This window comes from Sarcophilus harrisii, chromosome 1, assembly GCF_902635505.1.
Source record: "Sarcophilus harrisii chromosome 1, mSarHar1.11, whole genome shotgun sequence".
Classification (NCBI taxonomy): domain Eukaryota; kingdom Metazoa; phylum Chordata; class Mammalia; order Dasyuromorphia; family Dasyuridae; genus Sarcophilus; species Sarcophilus harrisii.
The window spans coordinates 581,254,134-581,278,128 of record NC_045426.1 but is presented as its reverse complement, the minus strand read 5'-3'; the positions used below and the strand labels follow the sequence as shown (position 1 = coordinate 581,278,128).

Below are 23,995 nucleotides of genomic sequence, written 5' to 3'. Positions count from 1 at the left end.
TTTTCACTCTCCTCTTAGAAATGGTCACTCCATTCTGAATGCTAATTTCTGCCCCCTTAGTCCCCTGTTATGAAACTCAAGAACAGAGCATGCTCTCTGTCAGACTGACTTCTCCTAGGCACAGATTCCTGCCTCCGCTGGTCAGTGATTTTCTCTTTTCACTGGAAAAATACCCCCTTGGGAAGTTGGTTTGATTCCAGTTCAAGGAGAAGGGCTGTCTTCTGGCCCAGGGTTTCTCAAAGGCATCTTCTTTTCTTCACCAAATGGTGAAAAGGACAGATTAGCTTTATGGCCTGAGCCTGAAGAAGCAGCACTGTCCTTTCCCTGGTCCACTGGAGGACCTCAGCATTTCAAATGCTGAAAACCCTGCTCCCCAGGAGAAGCGGCCTATTAGTCAGACAGCAAGCCAAGACCCATTAATAAACAATGTGAATGTAAAAATGAGAAAGTGTCTAAATAATTTTACCAGACGTATTTGACATGGCTATTTGGAGCCTGGTCAGCATGCTGATCTCTTGGATAATAGCGCTGCTGGGGAAGCTGAGAAAGTCCAGCTCCGTGTAAAATACCTGTGGTGAGAGAAATAAAAGGCTGACTGGTTGTTTTCTGGAAAACAGTTACATGTTTCAGTGATGTCATCTGTTTAGAGCAGGCCATAAAATAGTACAGATCCAAAATGATGTCACATCTTTGGAGGCGAGGGTATAGATAATCCATTAAACATTACAATGCACTTAACCCTCGTGATCTTGCATTAGCTACAAACTAAAATATGAATGTCCTAAAATCCAGGCACATCCTAGCAATTAGAAGAAGGACAATACTCTTGAGGGTGATCATTCCTGAAGAGAATCATACACATCATTTACAATTTATGTACAAACGTCAAGACTGTTAACTTTCCTGCTTAATATTAAAATACTTCCATATCTGTGTCATGGTTGGTAAAATAATAATAAAAAAACACAACACACAGTTTGCCTAGATACTGTATTTAAATGTTGAGTTACTTAATCCAGCTGTTAAACATGGCTCCATATACATTTATGAGACCACTTGGGCATCTGGTTTATTAGGAGCTCTTCTTTGTGCCAGGATTGAATGAAGGCTATGAGAAGTGGCAATACAGATCTCCAAATAAGCTTTTCAAGATTGAAGATGGTACAGCACGTGTGCTTTCTGATGGCTTATAAATGTTTATAAATGAGACTTAGTTATTAGGCTGAGAGTTAGTGGTTTATAAAAATTTCAGTGCTACAATAAAAATTTTACAAGAATGATGGAAGCCCAGAGAGGTCATGTGACACTCCTGAAGATGCAAAGGTAAGGTAGGTTTGAGAGACACAGCAAGCTATAGAATTGTCCAAAGGCAGCTGAAGAAGCACCACAGCATGAGGATTTGAAAGGAGAGCTATTTTCACTAAAGCATAAATAAGCAAATGAAAACAGAGTGTAACTTTTAACATTTATTTTGCTAGTAATCCTTAAGAGCAGCATATTTCAGTTGCAAGTTTGTTTTCTTCACTGCTGCATGAACAAAAATGTTATTTACAGATGGAGAAAGTGAAAGAAAGGAAAGGGAGGGAGTGCAGAACGAAGAAGGGAGAAGGGAGAAGGATGTGTAGAAGAGACCATATGTTGATTTCTGTGTGGTCCCTCCCTCCCCTCCCTTCCCCCATAGGATTCTCTCAAGAGACATAATCCCAAATCTGAGAGTTCATCTAACTGTTACACATTCATTTCTTGCTCATCACATATCATGGAGATATATTTTTATGTGTGACTAGCCTGAGTCAGATTCACTTGAGATTCATATGATGAGCTGTGGTAAAAGCATCTTGTGTTTTTTATAGCCTGATAAAGTCAGCAAGGTTAAAGCAGACTTTATCTGCAATAAAATCATCTGCCTAAAGAACAGTAGACAAGCAGGAGAAGAATCCCACAGACCAGGAATACTTTTTAAATCATGGTTGATTACATTGCCACTAGCATTTAAACAGTTAAGATGAAAAAAAGTCACAATGATTAAAAATAACTTTAAAATGCTCTCAATGAGAATTTTATTTAAGACTTAAGACAGGAATTGAGAAGGGGGATATTTTTTCACATGAAAAACCCCTGGAAAAAAAAAAACCCTAAATGTGAATAACTATTTTCATTTTTCTGAAATACCATTATGATTATTTTTTTTTTCTTGTTCTGGAAAGCAGAAACTGAAAAGCCTACTGGACAGAGAAGCAGCTTGAAAGCTAGAAAGACTGAGTTCAAATATACTAGTTCTGGGATCCTGAGCTAGACACCACCTCCCTGAGAGTATAGGCTACAGAATAGGTGACAACCTCAGTGGTCAGAAGTTCCAGTGAAATTACAGACCAAGTTCCTGTTCCTATTCCATAGTCTGAGAAAGAGGTTGATGTAAGTAGAATAATCTACATGAATATTCCTCATATCTAGCTCTTACAACTAAAAGTCTGCAGTGAATGAGTGCTCTGGCCTGGGAATTCTTCCTCTCACAGGCAGTTCTCAGGTTAAAGCATCTTCTAAAACCAGAGCCCACATACACTGGACCAATTCCCTCTCAGGAAACCCTGGAAATCCAAGGGGTCCTCCTGCTCACCCATAATCCACTTTCTGCTTTCAAATTTCCTACTGGAAGAAATCATCACTCTTTTTCCTGCTGTAACATTTCTCTTGAACCCAAATACCAACCTTGCCCCACTGCCCCTGCCAAACCAGAGGCTGGGGCGCTTGTGGGCACGTGGACCATGCACATGCCTCTTACTGCTTACTTCTGATAAAAGACCATTTTTTAATGGATCATAAAACGCATCAGCAGTGGCATGTAGACTGAAATCACTAATTGATTGTCTGGATCTACAAAAAGATTTTATAGTGAGTGTAATTCTACTTCTTTGTTATTCTGTGAAGCTGAAATATCTTCATGCAAGTCAGTATGATGAGGTGAAACAGAGAGAAAGGCAGCCCCTGTGCATCTGTTTACTTGTAACTCTTCTGCATGAGAACGGTTTGAAGTCACCTGGAACTTCACGTTTCAGGATAAAACCATTGAATGCTGGGGGAGGGCGGGCATCTGTTACAATTCCCTCATGTTACAGAGAAGGAAACTGAGCCTCTGGGCTTTGTGACTCCACATGTGGGGCTTGCTTCACAACAAGTACATGCTCCTTTGGAGGTGCAAGCATGCAAATCATTTGAAGTACAACTTACCGTAGCCAGTCTGCGACACGAGTTCCGCTGCTCCCCCGATGGGCTTAGTAAACACCCCCATAATTCCTTTCCCCACACCGGAGATAACGCCTTTGGCCTTGTGGCCAGCTGATGCCTGGGCCTCCGATGTTTTCTGAAAGTTCTGCATTGGCTGGTCTACAATACCAGCAATTGCACCTGGAACAACAAAAATCACCAATAATTAATGAGGATTTAAATCCCTGGACCAGAAGAAAACCTTAAATCTGGAGCACAGTTTTATTTGGATTGAAAACAGAACTCCACCCTCATTGTAAGTCCTTCACTATACCAATGATCTGAGCACAATTTTGGCTTTGTTTAAGTTAAACTTTTACTGTCTCCTTTACAATGATCTAACTCTCCGAGAGGGTTTAGCCTACAGCAATCTAACACACTGGAGCTCAGTTCCCAATCCAACAAAAAGGAGAGCAGTCCCCACTGACAAGCCCCTCTGTCAAATACAATCCCCGCTTCCATGCAATGAGGCTACTTTGTTTTGGAAGCAGAGCTAGGAAGATGCCTATTAGAATGGTTTGTTCCAGTAATGACTCATATCTATGGAGTGCTCTAAGGCAAACAAGCACTCCGGGAGGCAGGGACTGCAAATATTACTCATCAGTCCCACTTTACAGATGAGGAAACTGAGCCCTAGAGAGATGACTTGCCCCTAGTCATGAGACTATTTGGTGTGACAAAGACAAGACTGGAACCCAGGTGTTCAGAGGCTGACACCATCTTCATTCTGTCTTATGGTCTTTGGGGTTAGGATGGTACCTTAAGGAGCTGTTCACTGGAAGTCTGGCAATTAATTAGGAATTAGTGTTACTGTACTGGATAAACAAGAACTAAACCTGTTTTTAAAAACATTTAGAATTCTACCATACTAGCATTTATCAGTCACCACTCAGAAAAGTCTTTCTTCTCTCCCATTTAAATCCCTTACAATACTGGCTATTCTTGGTGACCACTTTTTATATTTTCGTGTATGATAATAATTTTAAAAATATACACTTGGTTATCATTACAAATAGAAGGTACTATCCACTCTTGCTTTTTAAAGTTAATTAAATACTATCCAAGCTCATGCTTTTCTTTAGTTGGGAAACACAAAGGCTGGACCAGCAGTCAATTTCCAGTAAGATCTTTCCTTGATATTCATTGTGGGTAAGAAAACAGTCTCCTAGTAGCTTTTGACAGTTTCCTATTGTCAACACAAATCTGCTTAGACTAAGGAGAATAGAAAACATCCCTTGTAGAAATTTCAATAAGTGTAAAATCCCAGGACAAAGAGAGGTCCAGAATCTTCCAGTCTCAGGTACCCTTTCTTTTTCACAGAGACTTCTTCGCAGAGACCCCTTGAGCCCTTGCCCCCAGCCCTGAGGGCAGAAAGCTCTCTTCGTCGGGTCTCTCTTTTTATGTGTAAAGCAACTGCCAAGGAGACGGCTCCTTGCCTTGTTTTGTCAAATCACAGCCATCTCCATGTGGTCACAGTCTCCTACGGGCCCAGCTCCAGCCAGAGAAATTCCTGGAGCACAGCACAAGTCTTTTGGAATCGGTTTTTATTTCTTATTATTTTAGAGAGGAGTGTGAGTATATAAAAGCAAAGTAAATAATTTGCTAGTTGTAGGCCTGCGCTAAATGATGCTTAATAGGGGAGAGACATCTGTACATTCTCCTAAGATGTCTAATTCTTTCCAGGTCATGGGAAACAGGCCGCGGCCGCAGGGTCAGACTGGCTCCCATTCACTCGTGTGTAGCCCACGCAGTGCCGAGGAGGGCGAACACCTGACAGGTGATCAGCGAGAAGTGAGTGCGTGTGACTGCGCCACCTCAACGCCTTCACAGGGGGCTCTCTTTGTGCTACCCCGAAGGCACGTGATTTGGCAGCTCGTTCTTGCATGGAGAGCGTCTGAGTTACGTCTTGCCATAATTTTGAGTCTTTCTACTTTTCTGGATATTGAAGTAGTTTACTGAAACTATAGTAATGACAGGCTTCACTGTAGTCAGGGGCTGAAGCAAACGCAAGATCAAAGCAAAGTTTCACTTAGAATACCTGTTTGCATTTAAGAAACTAGACATCGGAGCCCTACTGTGAGGATAACCAAAGCTATAAACAGTCCCTGTGTGACTGGGATGAGTTAGCCTGGCACAGTAGAAAGCCATGCCTGTTTTCCACAAAGAGTAACCAAAATAAAGATCTGTTTAGTACTAAAATTACACGATGAATTCTAATCTGCAATAATAATTGATAGGGATTTCAGGTTAATTATTCCACAATTGTCACAGACCCCTAAAAGGACAGGCTACTTGCCTTGAGTCCCTCAGTGTTAAGGAGCAATGCTTAGAATCTGGTACTTGGGATTTCAGGTCAAATGTACCCTGCCTGTTTTTAAAGCCTTTACAGGGTTTTCATGCCTTGTAAAGCCATGCAAACTTCCTTCTTTCTTCCACTTGAGTCTTCTCATACATATAGGCCACCTGTTGTCTGTATGATGGGGCCTGCCAGAAAGTCCTCATGAGAGATGAGGGAGTTTGAGCGGGGCAGCGTTATCAGTTCCAGTTCCCTCTGTGTCCCAGCCTACATCCCTCTGAACCCCAGGGCCAGTGTTGTGTATACAGACCCAGAGGACTCCCAAGCCGGTTTATTGGCCCCTCAGAGGCTGGTAGACTACAGCTGGAGTAGATCAAATGGGCAAACTTTCTTAAGTAGACTGAATCTGGGACTATTAGAAATAGACCAAGTGTTCAGAACTAACAAACAACACATACATAATACCTGAGGAATTGCAGAGCATCAAAAACTTTACTTCACCTGGTTGTCATGACAATCCAGTGACATAAGTGGTCTTATTCAGGTTTCATAGTGAGAAACCAGTTCAGAGACATTAATTTGCTCATCACAGCTAGTTAGTACCAGAATCAGGATTCAAACTCAGGTTTTTAACTTTTAAGTTTCATGTTCTTTACACTATACCAAACCACATCTCTAGGCTTAGAGCTATGGAAATGTCTTTGGATCAGACCGCCCTCAGCCTGCCTTGGTCTGCATATATCTATCCTCTAGGGACTATGAAAACATAAAAACTCTAAAAATGCCCCTGGCATCAGGATTCTGGAGCCTGGTGCTACCCAACTAGCATTCACAGTAGAATGCCATATATTCAAAACTTTATCATTCCAAGAAAAGAACATACATGCTGGTATCCAGGAGGCACAGAATGTCCATGTTTATTCTAATTAATGACAAACATAGGACCAGCTTTCTGAAAACACCAGTGGAAATCTCTGAAAGGGCAAGATAACATGTTCTTTGGTGGGGAACAAAGACTACAGCAAAGACTGCTAAGGTCAAGCAGACTTTTTGATTCACTTGGAGTTTTCTTTTTCTCTTTTTGTTTTGTTTTTTCCCTGAGGCAATTGGGGTTAAGTGACTTGCTCAGGGTCACACAGCTAGGAAGTGTTAAGTGTCTGAGGTCGGATTTGAACTCAGGTCCTCCTGACTTCAAGGCTGGTGCTCCATCCACTGAGCCACCCAGCTGCCCTCCACTTGGAGTTTTCTAGCCTAAAGTGGCATTCAATATATTTTTAGTGGATGATTCACTGTTCTCAGAAAGGCCATATTTTTAACATGTGGCACTATACAAAGCATTTCAAATTAGATGGAGGGATGGGATGATGGGTGGCCCAGGAGAAAATGACATATTAGTGTATACCCTAAAGCCAAGCATCCAATCTTGATCAAATCTTGATCCTACCACTACCATAGTGTGGAGTTTATTTAATGGAACTTCCATTTGCTAATAAGGTTGGAGTCAATGGTCCCATCAATATGACATATGAGTATTTAAAACTATGCCATTGGCACACAGATGCTTGAATACATGAATGGATGAAAATCACCATAAAGTGCTTTGAAAATACCATGTTTAGCTAATTGTACAATATTTCAGAGTCTGATTCTTTTTGTACAGCAAAATAACGTTTTGGTCATGTATACTTATTGTGTATCTAATTTATATTTTAATATATTTAACATCTACTGGTCATCCTACCATCTAGGGGAGGGGGTGGGGGGGTAAGAGGTGAAAAATTGGAACAAGAGGTTTGGCAATTGTTAATGCTGTAAAGTTACCCATGTATATATCCTGTAAATAAAAGGCTATTAAATTAAAAAAAAAAATACCATGTTTTAGCTCCTTTGAATGACAGACACATAATAAAAGCATTCACTCCTCAATTGACCTCTTTCTGCTCAAGTCGCCTTTTCTTCCATGGGCCTTCTAAGCCTCAGCTACTTTTGTGATATGGCCAGGGCCACCTGCCACACGATTACTACTTTACAAAGAAGACACTACCCTTCCCTTTCAACAAAGTTTTCTTCCTAGTTCATTAGCTTTTTAGTATCCAAGCATTATCAAATGACAGTGGCCCTCACCATCAAATGTTATTGCTTTAATAATTTCCAGTAACTTAACCTGAACTTGTAATGTTTTACCACTTCCTCTTGGGGCCCCTTCTGGGCTGCGGCTACAAATGTGGAGCTCTGCTGAGTGCTGAAGATGAGGAAGGGAATCAGTCCTCTCAAGCTCATCTTTTCTAACCTCTGGCTCTGGGCTGCTTTGGACAACTTTGATCTCTGTGAGCTGCATACTCCTTCAGATACACGGAGGCTGCTTGCCAAGCAATACAGTTTTAAATTCCTTTGCTGGGGCGACAAACAAAAATACTCTTGAAAACCCTGTTCCACAGAATTTCAGCTCAGAAGCTTCCTTTTCATAGATTTTTCCAAAGCAAAGCTTTTTCAACAGTTGTAATATTTTGAAATATCCATAGCAATCTTCACCTCCAACCATACCATCTGGCTGCCTGACAAACAATAATTACACTGAGTCAGGCTGATTGGGCTCTCTTTAGAAAAGTAGACTCCTCATTGAAGTTTACATGACATTTGCACTTTGTTCAAGTGGTTTTCAAACAAAAACAAGCATCTACAATATCTATGGTGCAGAAGAAGCAATGGGTTTTTCTAAGGTTTTCCTATAATTCACTTGAAAGTCAACAGCCATATGGTAGTGTCCTTGGACTGACTCTTACCCACAGTGTGCCTAAGAGAAAATTATTCTTTTCTTTGGAGTATCACATGAAAGCCAGAGACATGTTTTGTACTAGAGGAAAAAGAATGAAAAGCTCTTGTATTTTTGAATAATCCCCAGAAAAATAAAAGAAAGAACCTATTAAGCAGAGGCTGATCTCTAGATGTTAGAGCCTAACAGTTACAGGAAGGCATAGGAAACAGGATTTCAGGGTCTTGGTGCTTTGTGTTTTTTTCCCCCTCCAACCTTCCCAGTGTGAGCCAGGATGAGACTTAAGGCATTATTTTATTTGCATCATCTTTTGGGGAGAATCTGTTCCTGCAGGTGATTCTTAGTAGAACTGCAAGTGTCTGATGAGGGCATAAGGAGGGAGAGAGAAGGAGAGGGAGAGAGAGAGAGAGAGAGGGAGAGAGAGGGTGAGGGAGAGAGAGGGAGAGAGGATAGAGGGAGAGAGAGTGTGTGTAGCAGAACACAACTGACCAAAGATGCCCAATCACAATTGCTAGCACATTACCCAGGAGGCTGAGGCCCAGTCTGGACAGACCCTGCCGGAGTCCTTCTCCCAGATTCTCAGGAAGCTGACGCCGCCACTCCTCCTGCCGGTTATAGTGTTCCTCATCCAGGGAGAGCCGGTCCATGTTCCGGGCCAGACTTGTGGCCAAGTTGGTGATGGACGTCAGGGTACCTGTGGACACAAGGTGACATATGTCAGAAACAGAACAGATAAATGTCTTATTTCCTGGGCTAAAGAGCTTAAAGGGAAAGTTAAGAGATTGGGACCCACAAGCAATAAGTGGCAGCAGTTTTATTCTTTGGCCCCTGCTATAATAAGCTTATACAAGTTCAGGTATATAATGATCACAATTATGCCGCAGAGGCAGTTTTTTAGTATTTGGTGATAGGGGGAGGAGTTGTGGGGAGGAAGGAGGGGAAAGGCTAGGTTAGCAGTCGTTTGTACAATTCTAGGAGCATCGTTTAGTTGGAACGAGTATCCTTCATGGTTTAGATCAGCATAATCTGGCTGAGATCAATCAGTTCCGAAGGCCTCTTTTAGGTCAAATTCCAAGGTCAAAATCTGCCCACTCTGATCTGAAAAGTCTCTAGCAAGAAGCCCTGCTGCTGGAGCTCAGGCAGGCTGCAAAGAGATGGTTCCACTTTCCGAACAAGAGATTTTTCTTCTGATTGCTTTAGTCATAATAAAGGGAGACACTAAACGGCATCATTTGACAGGCTAAGGAAATCCTGATTGTGCCACTGAGAACGCAGGATGTTAAATGAAAAGAATGTGAAGAAAATCAAGGGAACAAATCATGGAAAAGTCACGATTCTTTTGCTCCCCAGAAAGGCCATTTCTGTTTCTTTCTGGAAAAGTCAGAATTCCCCCGAGGAAATGTGCATACATCTCAATGAACAAAACTTAATGCTTCAGTAAACATCACAGGAAAACTATCCCATCCGTTGGAGGGCCTGGCTCTATGTCATCCTGCAGCTGCACCTTTGCTAGCAATTGGAAAAAGAAACAGGCTTTGCTAAAGGAAGGAGAGAGTCAGAGGAGAAAGCCCATCCTTACAAAATAAAGACCTGGGATGTTAATGTGACTCCTGTGGTTAGGAGAGATCTGGGAGGTGGTAGTGGTTTTATTTTGAAGCAGAAACAATACAAACATTAACTACCGGGGCTTTGGAAGTTTTGAAAAATCCACCAGTGAATCATCTGCTAACTCTCTGCAAGGTCCTCCAGCAAAAGTTTACAGCCCTCACCAGTTTGCTGTGGTTTGACTCAGGCTGGGTAGGTCTCCCCTGCTCTTTTCCCTCTCAAGCTCCCATCCCTGCGCCCACTTGGGAGTCTTACCTAACTCACAGTGGGGCAGTCCCTACAGTTCCTCCTGGTCCTCCTCTGTAGCACTTCCCAAATCAAAATTACTTTTATGGGGTGAAAAGCCTTTTGTTCTGTTTGGCCTAGCTCCTGCTGAGGAGGAAATGGGGAAGGGGGATGAGCTCAGATGTCCTTTGCTGGAGCCCTGACCTCAGCAGCACAGAAGGGGTGAGCCCAGGTTAGTTTTTTTTTCTTTAAAAGAAAAACACCAGCAAACTCCCAGCCCCCTCCCTGCAGGCCCCCTGTCCCTGGCCCGCCCAGCACCCCCGGCTCAGGCAGGCTTTGTTCCGGAGCCTGGGCCGCAAGATGGCACTGTTTCTGTGTCCTGCTTAGCAAGGGCAGGTTGTGTTTCCCGTCCCGATCTGCTTTCGTGTCAGAACGCATCCACATCCTTACAAACGTTATGACAACTGTATCTACATTGAAAAAAATAATAAATATGATGAGGCCACAGCGTGTAGGGTTTCTGATGCTTTGCAGCGGTCCCGAACACCTTTCATATTTCTGTATTTATCACACGGCCAGGTCTCCCCAGCGGGAGGCTTAAAGTTCCGAAGCCTTCCAGCACACACTGCAGGCAGGACGTGCTCGGCTGAATACAAAAGACATTACGGACAGGCTTGGTTACAAATCCAACATTTTGGTGAGAGCTAACAAGCCAAGCAAAGCTAGAGGCCACCTGAGTGTGGTTCAGAATTTAACACGTTCTTGAAAAATTTTTAAAGAGGGGGAAAAAAAAAGGAGAGGGAAAGGGAAGGGAACAAACATTAGGCACGGATGTGACCATGAACTACCTTTGGAAATGTGCTTTACGAAAGATGTCGTCCCTCTGGAAACGCCACTGACAAAGGCCCCGGGGCCTCGCGTCAGCCCTTCGTAGGGAAGCCTAAAGAAGTCATCAATGCCGCTCCCAATGCTTCTGACCAGGCCAGCCGGGCTGCCGAGGATCTCCAGAGAGCCCACCACCCAGCCTGCAAGGAGCAAAAGCAGAGGGTCATTCACAGGCAGCCCTGCAGCACTTTGGTGACAAACGTAGCCCGTTCAGTTTTTACCCTGGGATTCATAACATAACGAGCTTCTAGGGAGCACAATACAGGCAATAACTTATTCGCTTGTGAATTCACAAATGGCAATCTTTCATACTTTATAAATGAAAGAAATCCCTCTGGCAACCTCACAAATAGCTTTAATATGACTTCCTTGCATGAGCCTCCCGTATTCCTGCTAAAAGTCCAGTGCGTGTCTTCAACTGAGGAGTAAGGGTGTCCTTCCTTTTGCGGGAGGTTTTGCGTGCTGTGAAAAGGCAATGAACTGGGGTACGGGAACTGTCCTGCGAGTGGGAGGAAGTTGATTGCTTAATGGGGTGTTACAGAAGGGGATGCAAACTTTTGACAAGGATGGAAGAGTTATTTTTAATCTCCCCCAACCGGACTGAGCTGAGTGCTTTGCTCTGGAACTGAGCTCTGGCCAGACAAATGAATCCCCTTCAACCCCCCAGCTTTGGTTGTATAAACATCAGTGACATCTACATACTGATTAGGTTAGTCAGAGGGGAGTATTCCCTGCGAATGTCCCAAGAGGGGTATCCTTGGATCTGGTTTCCTATTTAAACACAGGCCTGCCAGGGGTTGGCCTGCTGGCTGGGCTAAGTGGACTTGTGGGAAAGCTGGTTTGGAGAATAAACCCGCGGACCTCCCCCTCCCCCCGAAGATGGGGATTCAGGGTTGAAAGCCTAGGGGAACGGAAGACTGGAAGGCGCAGAAAGAGGTACAGTACTGTAGCTTCTGACAGCAGTGGGAAGATTCAGTAACAATACTGCAGATGCTTCAGTTCTACTGACTTCCAAGCCCCAGAAGGAGAGTTCTTAACTGGAACTGCCAGAAGGACAAGACCCATGAAACAGACTCCTACAACAGGCTTCCTGGCCTCCCTCTTTCTGTACTCCTGGGGAGAGGGTGGGAGGGGAAGGAAGGGACCTGAGCTTTTACTGGTACTCTAGGCTGCTGTGAGGTCAGACACCAGGCTGCTCATTTTTTGCCTCACAGAGGCTCACACAAAAGGATTTCTTCTCAGCACTTCTACCCTAATAGGTCCTAGAGCTCCTCTGAGCTGGGAAATGAGCAGAATGAAAAACTGTTCTGTGTGAGAGACTGAGAGTAGACCCAACAACCCCCAATTCCAATCAGCTTTAAGATGAATGTCTAGCATTGTGCAATTTCAGAATGGAAATTCAAAGATGGCTACTATAGCATGGAAGGTCCAGGCTTTTTCCTGCTCTGCCCAAGCAAAAATCCACATCCCTAAAGCTGAGTCCTTGGCCTGATTCCCTTTCTTTTAAGAAACATTAAGACAAAAATTCTGAGACTTAGGTCAATTAGAAAGAGATTTTCTGAAGATGAGGTTTTATAAGGATAATAAAGGAGAACAGCTGATGCAAACTTCAGAGTCTCCTTCGCTGAAAGTATTTGAGCAGAGTCCCTTTTACTCAGGAAGCCCTATGACCCTATGAAACACAACAGACCCTGTTATCTATCTGGTATCATTTAGGTGTGGTAAAGGGATGAGGCAGAAATTGTTCAATGTTCTTTTCCACCCTATGATTCAAACACAGAGTCATCAACGGTGAGCAGACATATTCTAAGACCATGACCCCTCCTTGGTCTTTTTCCAGCAAGATGAGAATGGGAAAGAGGACAGACATCATAACTATAACAATTTCAGCCAAATTGGTATGTTGCCGATAGGGGAAGGACATGGAACTTGGGGTCAGAAGATGCGGATCTGAATGTGAGCACTAGTATGGTCCAGGGGGCCCAAAGCTGGGCTGGGGGTCAGGAATGCCTGGGGTCATGTCTCATCTCTGATCTCAGCTGCCAAGGTGAGCTGCATAAGTGGCTTATTGTCAGACAATGCCTGTAGGACCAACCTCACGGGGCTGTGGGGAGGATCAAGTGAGATAAGCTATGTAATGTGGTTTGCAAACCTCAGAGGGATGCATCAAGGTCAGATGTTATTATTTTTATTAAATCCTGGTGCTACTACTTACTGCCAGGGTGACCCTAGGCAGGTAATGTATGCTTAATGGACCACATTTTCTTCACTATAAGATTAAAGGTTGGAGAAGCTGAACTCTAAGATCCCTTATAGTTATAAACCCTATAATCTTGTGACAAAAGTCTCTTCTCTCTATTACAACCCGACCCAGGGCCAAACGGTGGTTCCAGCTCCCTCTAGTTCCTCAGGGCTATATGGAATCAAAGGAGGCAGAGGTTTGAATGCTGATTTGTATGGCCATTGTGCAAGGCACATAATCTCCATTGTCCTCAGTTTTCTCATCTGTAGGAAGGAGATTAATATTTACAGTAGTACCTGCCTCATAGGGTAGTTCGGCTCAAATGAGATATTATTTATAAAGCACTTTATAAACTTTAAAGCTCTAGATAAGAAGGATGATTATTATTACCTAGTAATATCATGACTAAAACTGCCCGGTTGTTTTACATAGTGAATATATTGCTCAATGAATGATTGAGTGGAGATCTCAGAAAGCCAAGACATTAATTGCTTGGTATCTTTCAGTGGCTTCATGGTGGAAAACGAGCAGGCAGGAGCATCTCAGGGGGAAACGCTCATTTTCTGTCCTGCATCATTTCCTTAATTATTTTTCTCAAAGAGTAAACATTTCTTTTATTCACTCCATTGGGAATTCTGTTAAAAAACATGGTATAGGAGTGTGGTATGTTGCTTGGCTTCCCACAGAACTGAATCACAGTATGGAAAGGAACCTCAGGAGGTCCCATGGTTTCATCTTTCCTTCATTCTGGGCCACACCTAAACTGTCCCTAAAAAAACCACAGGCCCATAGATGAGAGCTGAACAGTATCACAGAGGTCACCCAGTCCAAGAGCCTCCTTTTTTTTTTTTTTTTTTTTTTTTTTTTTACAAATGGGGAAAATGATTTAATAAGTAGAGGCTGACTGATCGATCCCATGACCTCAGTTATAGAACTTATCCCTGGAGATATAACTATAATCACTATACTCACTAACTGTTCCTACAGTGAAACTAGCTATATTAAATGCCATCTTTGGAGTCAAATGACCTGAAAAATGATCTAAAAGTTCATAGTTTTGCCAGCAAGAATGAAGAATTTCTTCAAGAATGGAACTTTTCTAATTTACTGGATTATTACCCTGCCTCCCTACCTTTTCGTCCCTCCTTCTTCCCCGCTCCCCTCTTCCCCCGCAATGGCAGTGTAATGAGCATAATGGAGAAAGGCCTACATTTGGAGTCAGAAGAGCTTAGAATATTGTCTCTTTTGCTCACCACTTTGAACAATGTCTGCTTACGCCATTCCCCAGTCGATAAATAGTCAAAGGATATGAATGGACATTTTTCAGATGGAGAAATCAAAACTATCTACAAGCATATGAAGAAGTGTTCTAAATTACTCTGATTAGAGAAATGCACATTAAAACAACTCTAAGTAACAGAGTGATTAATATGACAAAAAAAGGAAAAGGATAAATGTTGGAGAGGATGTGATAAAATTGGACACTAATGTACTGCTGGTGGAGTTGTGAAATGATCCAACCATTCTGGAAAGCAACTTGGAACTATGCCCATCAGGATAATACAAGATGTAGCAGCTTCTACATTAAAGGATTGGAGCGTCTGGAGTATATTTCAGAGGGAAAAGAACTAGGATTACAACCAAGAATCATCTACCCAGCAAAACTGACTATAATCCTCCAGGGGGAAAATGAATATTCAATGAGATAAAGGACTTTCAAGCATTCTTGATGAAAAGACCAATACTGAATAGAACATTTGATTTTCAGATACCAGACTCTAGAGAATCATAAAGAGATAAAAAGGAAAGTGAAATCATAAGGGACTTCATAAGGTTAAATTATTTATATTCCTACATAGGAAGATGACACTTGAAACTCATAAGAATTTTTTCATTATTAGGGTATTAGAAGGAGTATATATAGACAGAGGGCACAAGTATCACAGATAATATCTAAAAACTAAAATTAAGAGGTGAGAGGAATGTATGAGGAGAAAGGAAAGGGAGAGGTAGAATTATCATACATAAAATAGACAAGACAAAGCTTTTCCAGTAGAGGGCAAGAGGGAGGACATAAGGGGGATAGAATGAACCTTATTTCCATCAGAACTGGTTCAAAGAGAGGAAAAACATACCTACTTAATTGGGTATAATACCCAATTATATAGATTGGGTACGTATAATCTATATTCTTCTACAGGATCATTTTATAACTCCACTAGTAAGAGAGGAAGGGAATAAGAGAAGGGGGATGACAGAATAGAATACAGACTGGGTAGGAGTAGTCAGAAGCAAAACACTTTTGAGGAAGGACAACAGGGTAAAAGGATGGAAAATAGAATAAAAAGGGGAAATATAGTTAGCAAGAGTAATTGTAAAAGGAATTTTTGAAGCAAGTTTCTCTGATAAAGTTTCTGAAACACATAGAAAACTGAGTCAAATTTATAAAAATAAGAGCCATTCCCCAAATGATAAATGATCAAAAGTTATAAACAATTTTCAGATGAAGTAATCATAGTTATCTATAGTCATATGAAAAAATGCTCCAACTCGCTACTGATTGGAGAAATTGAAATGAAAATAATTCTGAAGTGCTACCACATACCCATAACACATAACCATAGGTTGGTTAATAGGATAGACAAGAAAAATGATAAATGGTTACGAGGATATGGGAAAAATGAGACATTCATTGTATTGTTGAACTTGTATACTGATTCAACCATTCTATAGAGCACTTTGGAACTATGCCTGAAGTAATATAAAATCATGCATACCCACTGACTTAGTAATGCCACTTACCTGGACTGCATCACAAGAGATAAAAAACCAAAAAGGAAAAGGATCTATGTGTACTGAAAATATTTATAGCAACTCTTTCTTGGGGGCAAAGAATTGGAAATTGAGGGGATACCCATCAATTGTGGAACAGATTAATAATTTATGGTATGTGCTTATGATGGAACACTATTGTGTTATAAGAAATGATGAGCAGGAAGCTCTCAGAAAAACCTAGAAAGACTTACATGGGCTGATGCATTGAAATGTACTTGGTACAAAGTAACAGCAATATCGTAAGATGATCAGCTGTGAATGACTTAACTATTCTCAGCAATACAATAATCTAAGACAACTTTGAAGGACTTATGATGAAAAATGCTATCCAGAGAAGAACTGATGGTGAAGCATTTTTTTTTAAAACTTTATTCATTTTCTTTGAGGTCTCTATTTTCTTTCAAAATATGACTATTACAGAAATGCTTTGCATGACTCCATATGTATAATCTATACTGAATTAATTGAATTTTCAATGAAGGGCAAGGTGGGGAAGGAAGAAGGGAAAGAATCTGGAACTTAAAATTTTAAAAGCAAATGTTAAAAATTGTTTTTATATTTAACTGGGGAAAAATAAAATAATAAATATTAAAAATATTGGAATTATGCTCAAAGGGCAACCAAACTGTGTATATTTTTTGATCTGGCAATATTACTACTGGGTTTATATTCCAAAGAGATAATGAAAAAGGGAAAAGAGCCCACATGTGCAAAAATATTTAGAGCAGCTCTTTTTGTGATGGCATAATATTGGAAACTTATGAGTGGCTGAACTTCAACTTGTGGTATTATGAATGCAATACTATTGTGCAATAAGAAATGATAAACAGGAAGATTTCAGAAAAATCTGGAAAGACATATGAATTGGTGAAAAGTGAAATGAGCAGAACCAGGAAAATGTACACAGCATCAACAGTATTTTGTGGTAACTAACTCTATGAATGATTCAATTCGTCTCAGCAACACAATGATACAAGATAAATACAAAAGGCTCACAAAGGAAAATGCTATCTACATGCAGATAAAAAAGTGATGGGTTCTAAAAGAAGACTGAAGCCTATTTATTTTTGTTTTTTTGTGTGTGTGTGTTTATTTTTCCTTTTGATCTGTTTCTTCTTTCACAACTATGACTGATGTAAAAATATATTTTACATGTAGCTCATATATAACAAACTGCCTACCATTTTTAGAAGAAGGGGAGAAGAGGATGGGAAAGAGAAAAATTTGTAACTCAAAATTTAGTGAAAAGCAATGATAAAAACTGTCTTGACAAATGGGGGGGGGGGAATACTATATAAAAAATGAAATATCCATGACCAGTTGTCTTAGAAAGTCATTTGAACATCAATATGGTACCTAATTAAACAATCACAAGGAGAATCTTATTTAATAGCAGTCTCTCCCCTTCCTTCCTCCTTGTTTATTTGTTTACGCTATGTGAGAAAATTTTCTTTAACCTTCTTTTCCTTTCCTCCTCTAGAGTATTTGTCTTATATTTTCATTCTTCTTTAAAATCACTAAGACATAAGAGAGCCAATTCCTAGGCTTCCTCCCTATTTAAACACTTTAAATGTCTTCTGATGATCACAGGATTCAGAAGGGACACATGTATCATCACCCAATAGTACAGTATAATCAGCTTATCCAGATTTAGTCACTTAGGATTGTTCCTTTGTATTTCATTTCCTTTTAATTCCTATATTTGAATTTCAGCATTGCTATAGAGCTCTGGTCTTTTCATCAGGAATGCCTGCAACTCCTGAATTTCATTAAAGGTTCATTTTCCCCCAAAATGGGATTATACTCAATCTTACTTGGAAAATTATTCTTGGCTTATTATTCTATGTCCTTTAGCTTTCTGGAATATTGTAATCCAAGTTTTCCAAGTCTTTATAGTGGTGGCTATTAAATTATATAGAATCTTGATTGTGGCTTCTCAGCACTTGAATGCTTTCCTTCTGGTTCCTTGCTGCATTTTTTTTCTTTGATTCTGGATTTTAGGAATCATTTCTCTCTCTCCCTCCCTCATTTCTTTCCTTCCTCTTTCTCTCTACTAGACTTTTTCTGCTTTCATGCTGTCCTCTAGTACTAGGAAATATGGATAGTTTTCTTTTAAGATTTCTTGAAATATACCTAGGTTCTTTTGTGACCATGACACTCAGGTATGCCAATGATTCTTTTATTTTTCCTCCCTAATATGTGGCTGTTTTTTTTTTTTTCTAAGACATATCTCATATTTTCTTCTTTTCTCCAGTCTTTTGGTTTTGTTTTAATATTTCTTATTGTTTCATGGAGTCATTTGTTTCTATTTGATCCATTCTAATTTTCAGGGAGTTTGTTGCTTGGACAAGTTGTATCTCTAGTGCCAAGTTGTTAATTCCCTTTGTGCTTTTTTCTTCCATAGCTTTCATTTTTTTCCCTACTTTTTTCCCCCTCTGCCATTACCTTTTCATTAATAATTTTTTAAAAAAAAATTCTTGCTTCATCTCTTTTAGTGATTCTGGTCGTCCTGAGGCTTTGAGTGTAGATGTCTTTTTCTGGGATTATATCTTGAATAATAAAAGCTATGGAATGGAATTTTATAAAATTCCCTTTTTTATTTGTTCATTCTTCCATCTTACACCTGTTAGGTGTTAGAACATGGTTGTGTGAACTTCCGGAGGAAGGTCTGAACTGCTCTTGGTGCTTCTTTCTTGGGAATTTTGAGTGTCATGTTACTGCAGGATTTCAGGGACATCTCAAGCTGGAGAGGTATACGCTCTCAGTGCTCCCAAAGTAAAGGGACCCAGAATCTAATGGCTACCTACTTGGTCGGAGCTTTTAAGTTCCCGACCTAGGTTTGGGTCTGTGTGTGTGTGTGTGTGTGTGTGTGTGTGTGTGTGTATAGGTAGGTATGTGTATATATATATATATATATATATATATATATGAATATATATGAATATATATGTGTGTATATATATACATATATGTGTGTGTGTATATGTGTATTTGTTAGTGTATCGAGCTTGGAGTCAGAGAAACTTGGGTTAAAATCGGTCTCAAATACTTGGGGGACTATGGGCAATTCCCTTAGCCTCAATTTCCCTCAGTTTCTTCAATGATAAAATGGAGATAAGAATACCTGCTTTGCAGGATTGTTGTGAAACTCAAATGAAATACTATTTATAAATCTCTTAGCATAGTGCCTGGTACATAATTGGTACTATATAAATGCATCATTCTCTTCCCTAGGCACATCTCCCTTTCTAAGTCCTCTCTGGCTCTGTGATCCAGAATTGGGCAGTGAGCAAGCCACTTGGTACTGGCTCCTGCCCCTTGTCTGGGGCCTCTGTATGCTGGCTTTAGGGCCTCTTTTTGCATGGGTGCACTGGAATGCTCTGCCTTGATCTATTCCAGATTCATCACCATTGTCCACAGATCTTGCTGTCTGTCTCTCTGTGTTAACCAAGGCTGGATGACTCGTGATTTTTTCTTAGATTTTTCTAACAGGATTTTCTTAGATTTCTCTGACATTTGCTTGATCTGTTTAAAAGAAATGTAGGATAGGGAATTTGCTCTACTTTTTATTGCTTCTCTACCACCTTGGCTCTGCCTGTTTCCCTCAGAAATCTACAACAATATTTACAACCATCATGGTTGATTCTGCTACAATCTGTACCCTAGTTCTTCTCTTATGGTGTAGATGGTAGTTGCTTACATCTACCTATAAACTAACTTTTTAGCCCTTCACTTATTTTTTGGGTTGCTCTTTATCTTTAGTCATTTCTATACAATGGTCTATAAAGTGAATTTATTTTGTTTGTTTCCTACTCCTTTATTCATTGCTTTCTTCTGGGAGTCTTCCAAGTTGTACACAGGTTTTCACTGATAACATGTCCAATGTAACTAAACAAACTGGCCCCCTAGCAACATTAGAGTTGCTAGTCTCTGTGAGGGATGAGGTTGGGGCAGCAATAGTTCAGCATATTTGGAGTGAATTAAAAGACATCTCAACAGAATATCAGCATTAAAAACAAATTAAGAAAAACAACACACATGACCAAACACCCAAAGGAAACTCTCTTTCAGCATGTGGCTTATGGTATAATATTACTGAATACTGCAAGTTAGTGTTTTTAAAGGCCATATTTAGGCCAGAATCCCACAGAGACGTGTATTTCCACTTGGCATTTACCTGATATGATCTGAACAATACACTTTCAGAGAATATATGAGTTAATTCATTTACCTTTTTTATCCCTGTGTTCCAATAACAATTTATGTAATTGCTTAAGTTTTTTTTTTTTTTAAATTTAGGATGTCAGTTGCTTATTTATACATTTCTTTTTTTTTACAAATAAAATGTTTTCCTAACTGTTTTTGCACAAGTAACAGGCCAATAGGGAATCTACCCATGATCTTATTTTCAAATTCAAAGATCTACATAGAACTAACTAAATGGAAAAAAAAAAAGTTATCTTAATAATATGGCAACCACTTTTTGGCTTCTAAACGTTCTAAGTGTGAGAACACATTCAAACTATGATATCTGTCCGTGTGTCTTTAATATATATATATATGTAATATGTATACATACCCACACCCACATACACACACATATATATGTACAGACAATTCTCCCTTTAAATTTGTATTATGCAAATTCAATTTTATGTGAAGAATTTTGAAAGAAATCTGCATTTTCAAAACCTCCCAATTAGATTAACTTTACTGTATAGTATTGTGTACAAAAAACTCCTCCAAATGAAAGCAGAAAAAAGGGATGCGTGGAGAGATCCTACCTTTGTCCCTGCCATGTGGGGATCTTATCTAGACTTCCTGAGCAAGACAGAAAACCTTTGCCCTTTCCAGCCCCCCCACTGGGACATCAGGTTCCCAGGGATCTGTCTGTACATCTGTGCTTAGGCACCATGTGTACCATGCAGCCCTGTGTTGCTCATCCTCTCCTCTGTGTCTATCGGGCTCGGTCCTTGCCAGGCCCCGACACGGCTGGCCCTGGCTCCCTGAGCTGTGTACCAGTGTTCTCTCTGCATGAGTATGTGGTCCCTTTCTTAACTACCTTCCTTCTCTCCTTTCCCAAGTGTCTGGCAAAACTGAATTACATACAAGTCTGTGGGAATGACTCCTTTATATAAAACGAGAATTGTCTCTACATGTATGTGTGTGTATACAAACACCCATACATATATACCCATGTATATGTATATAAATATAAGAAATTTTTTATCTAAATCCATATAATTATTAGGAATTTCCACTATAGAAAACTACTCTGCCAGATGTAGATTAATAATTTATCTTAGATAATTAGGGGGCTAAAAGGTTTAGTGGCTTGGGATGGTCACAAAATGAAGGGATTGGTCTGGATGATCTCGAAGGATAATTCCTCTACCTCTAAATATCCATGATCCTATAAAATAGAGTGACCTAGAATATGATTTCTTTTATTTCCAGAAGTACTGGGCCTGTGCTAATTTTCTGAGCTGCATTAGAATATTAGTTAGTGGGCTAGAACAATAGAGTCACTACCTTCATCTTACCCTAAGTGACTCTACAGAATGAAGGTTTCTACCTTTCACTAAGGGAGTAGTTCTAGTGCATAGTAGGAATTAATTCAATCCAAACCAATAAATGTCTATTAAGCACCCACCATATATCAGGCACCTGGGTGGCTCAGTGGCTACAGTGCTGGGTCAAAGACTTTGACATCCCTGAGCAACTGAACAACAACAAATATATCAGGCATCAGGTTCTGGGAAAACAAAGACAAAATACCAAATTGTCCCTGCTTTCAAGAAACTTGTAGTCTAAAGGGGGAAGAAGGGAGGATACAATGTTGACAGATAAATAAAGAAGTAAGAATACATGTGATCATTTGAGGAGGGAAGGAACACTCAATAACAACTAAGGGGATCTGTGACATTTTACTCACTGAGTCTGGGACGGAGGACTGGGGGATCTGTGTGAAGCCCTCTGCCCCGCAGTACTCACCTGCTCGGAAGAGAGCCCCAGCAGCATAGTGCATTGCCAGAGTGTGGATGAGCTGCCTGGCGGTTGTGAAGATGGGTCCCCGCTCGAATACAGAGAAGGAGAGAGGTGTGTGATCAGAAGCAATGTACAGCTTCAGGGACGCATGGATGCTGACTGAGAGATTCACTGGCTGGATGGCTAGTCTTCTTAATTTCACTGGATTGACCAAAGCTTTGGCATGCTGTCTGACTTGCTCAGGCAACAGCTGTGTGAGGTCCGAGCACTTTTTAGAATGACTGGCCAGTTTGCTGTTGGGAAGATAAGTATCAAAGAGAGTTTTGATGTAGTAAACAAATGTGTCTTCTACATATAACCTGGCTGGTTTCATTTCAAAACTAAATTCATTAATATCAAACAGGAAGTTTTGTTTCTCAGACAAAGTGATGCAAAGTTTGATAAAACAATTTTCTTTATATTCTTCCAAATCTTTGCTAGATATGAGGAGATTATGCATTCTGGACCACTGGATCGTTTCCACTTTTTCTCCCTGGCAGACCAGAACAGGAAAGTGGAAATTGGATTTGTTATAGAGTTGATTGTCCAGCTGAAAGTCCCCACAGAAGACCTCCAGGCTATAAAGCTGTGAGACTCCTGAAGTAGTCCCTTCAAGAGGTAGGGCTCTGAGGTAGCTGACCACTGGTTCCATGTTTAGAAAAATGTTATCCAGCGTGAGCCGCAGAAGCTCAGATGATGTTTTGTGGTGGGTGAGATCATCAAATACTGCAAGGCTTGACTGAGTGATGAACACTTTTAGTGTAATACTCTTCCCCAGGGTCCTGGATGAAAAAAAAAAAGAAAAAAAAAAGATGATTTTTCCATTTTATGACAATTTGTCACCAAACACTTCCTGATGTGACACAAGAGTGCATGTGAAACAAATAAGAGCACAAATGGTAGTACACTGTGTCTAGATTGATCCAGTCACACCCCAACAGCAATGGGAAATATCCCCAATGGGACTATCACAAGTTCCTGTTGTGTCTTTCTATGTGTCTTCAATCCTTTATCAACACTATGTCTTTATGTTCCAATGTCTTTCTAGGTTATACACACTTATTCATGATCATGGCTCATCACAGAGTTCAAAGCTGAGGACATAAAGACCATGATAATACAAAAACCTTAACAATCCTTCCAAATATTTCCTTTTTTTTTTTTTTTTCCACCATGGCTGCAGGAGTCATTGCTGTTTACTACTTTCTTATTTTGAAAACACAAGTGTTCGCTTTAGTAACCAAGGCCATTTTTGGAGTGAAGATATATTTTCTCTGTGGTTAATCATGATTGGATTTGCTCAGTTATAAGGTGATCTAGATGTTCAATAAACTGGTCAACTTTCTAGAGGATTAGCCCAGTTATAATATTAATATAGGCCTAAAAACACACACATTTTTGCATAATCTCTTGAAGACAACAGTTTTAAGTATTAAAAACAAGCACTTTTAAAGAGGAGCAATAATGGAACTGAGAATGAAAATTTATAGTAGAGTCAAATCTTCCCATTTGGATTAAGGATGTGTCAATCTTAATTAGTGAAAATTTTAACTTTTAATAAAAACAAAGTTTTATTCTGTTTACTCTTTCAAGCCCCCAATTCTATAAAATGAAAGGATGAACTGATGATAAAACTTTATGTCAGTGCAATTACTAGTATTACTGTTCTCTTTAAGATTCTTTCTAAATCTATGATACTGTAATCATAGATGTATGTATGATCTTGGGCACATCTAAGTACTTAAGCTCAGCTAATACATTTTTGCCTTGTAAGTACTGTTAGGAAACTTCTTTTAAAAAAAAATTTGATATATTCAAAATGAATTTATAAAAGCTTCCATAT

General features: G+C 40.2%; 1 protein-coding gene across 7 annotated transcripts in view; it reads right to left on the bottom strand.

Moving 5' to 3' along the window:
• Positions 1-23,995, bottom strand: part of VPS13B (vacuolar protein sorting 13 homolog B) — a 950,112-nt gene that overhangs the window by 6,687 nt on the left and 919,430 nt on the right. For all 7 annotated transcript variants that reach the window (XM_031954131.1, XM_031954187.1, XM_031954247.1 and 4 more), the window contains 5 exons: positions 22,120-22,934; positions 11,012-11,188; positions 8,857-9,027; positions 3,229-3,405; positions 467-569 (listed from right to left, as the gene is read on the bottom strand). In XM_031954131.1, the coding sequence (XP_031809991.1) occupies positions 467-569; positions 3,229-3,405; positions 8,857-9,027; positions 11,012-11,188; positions 22,120-22,934 (1,443 nt within the window). The remainder of the gene's footprint in view (positions 1-466; positions 570-3,228; positions 3,406-8,856; positions 9,028-11,011; positions 11,189-22,119; positions 22,935-23,995) is intronic.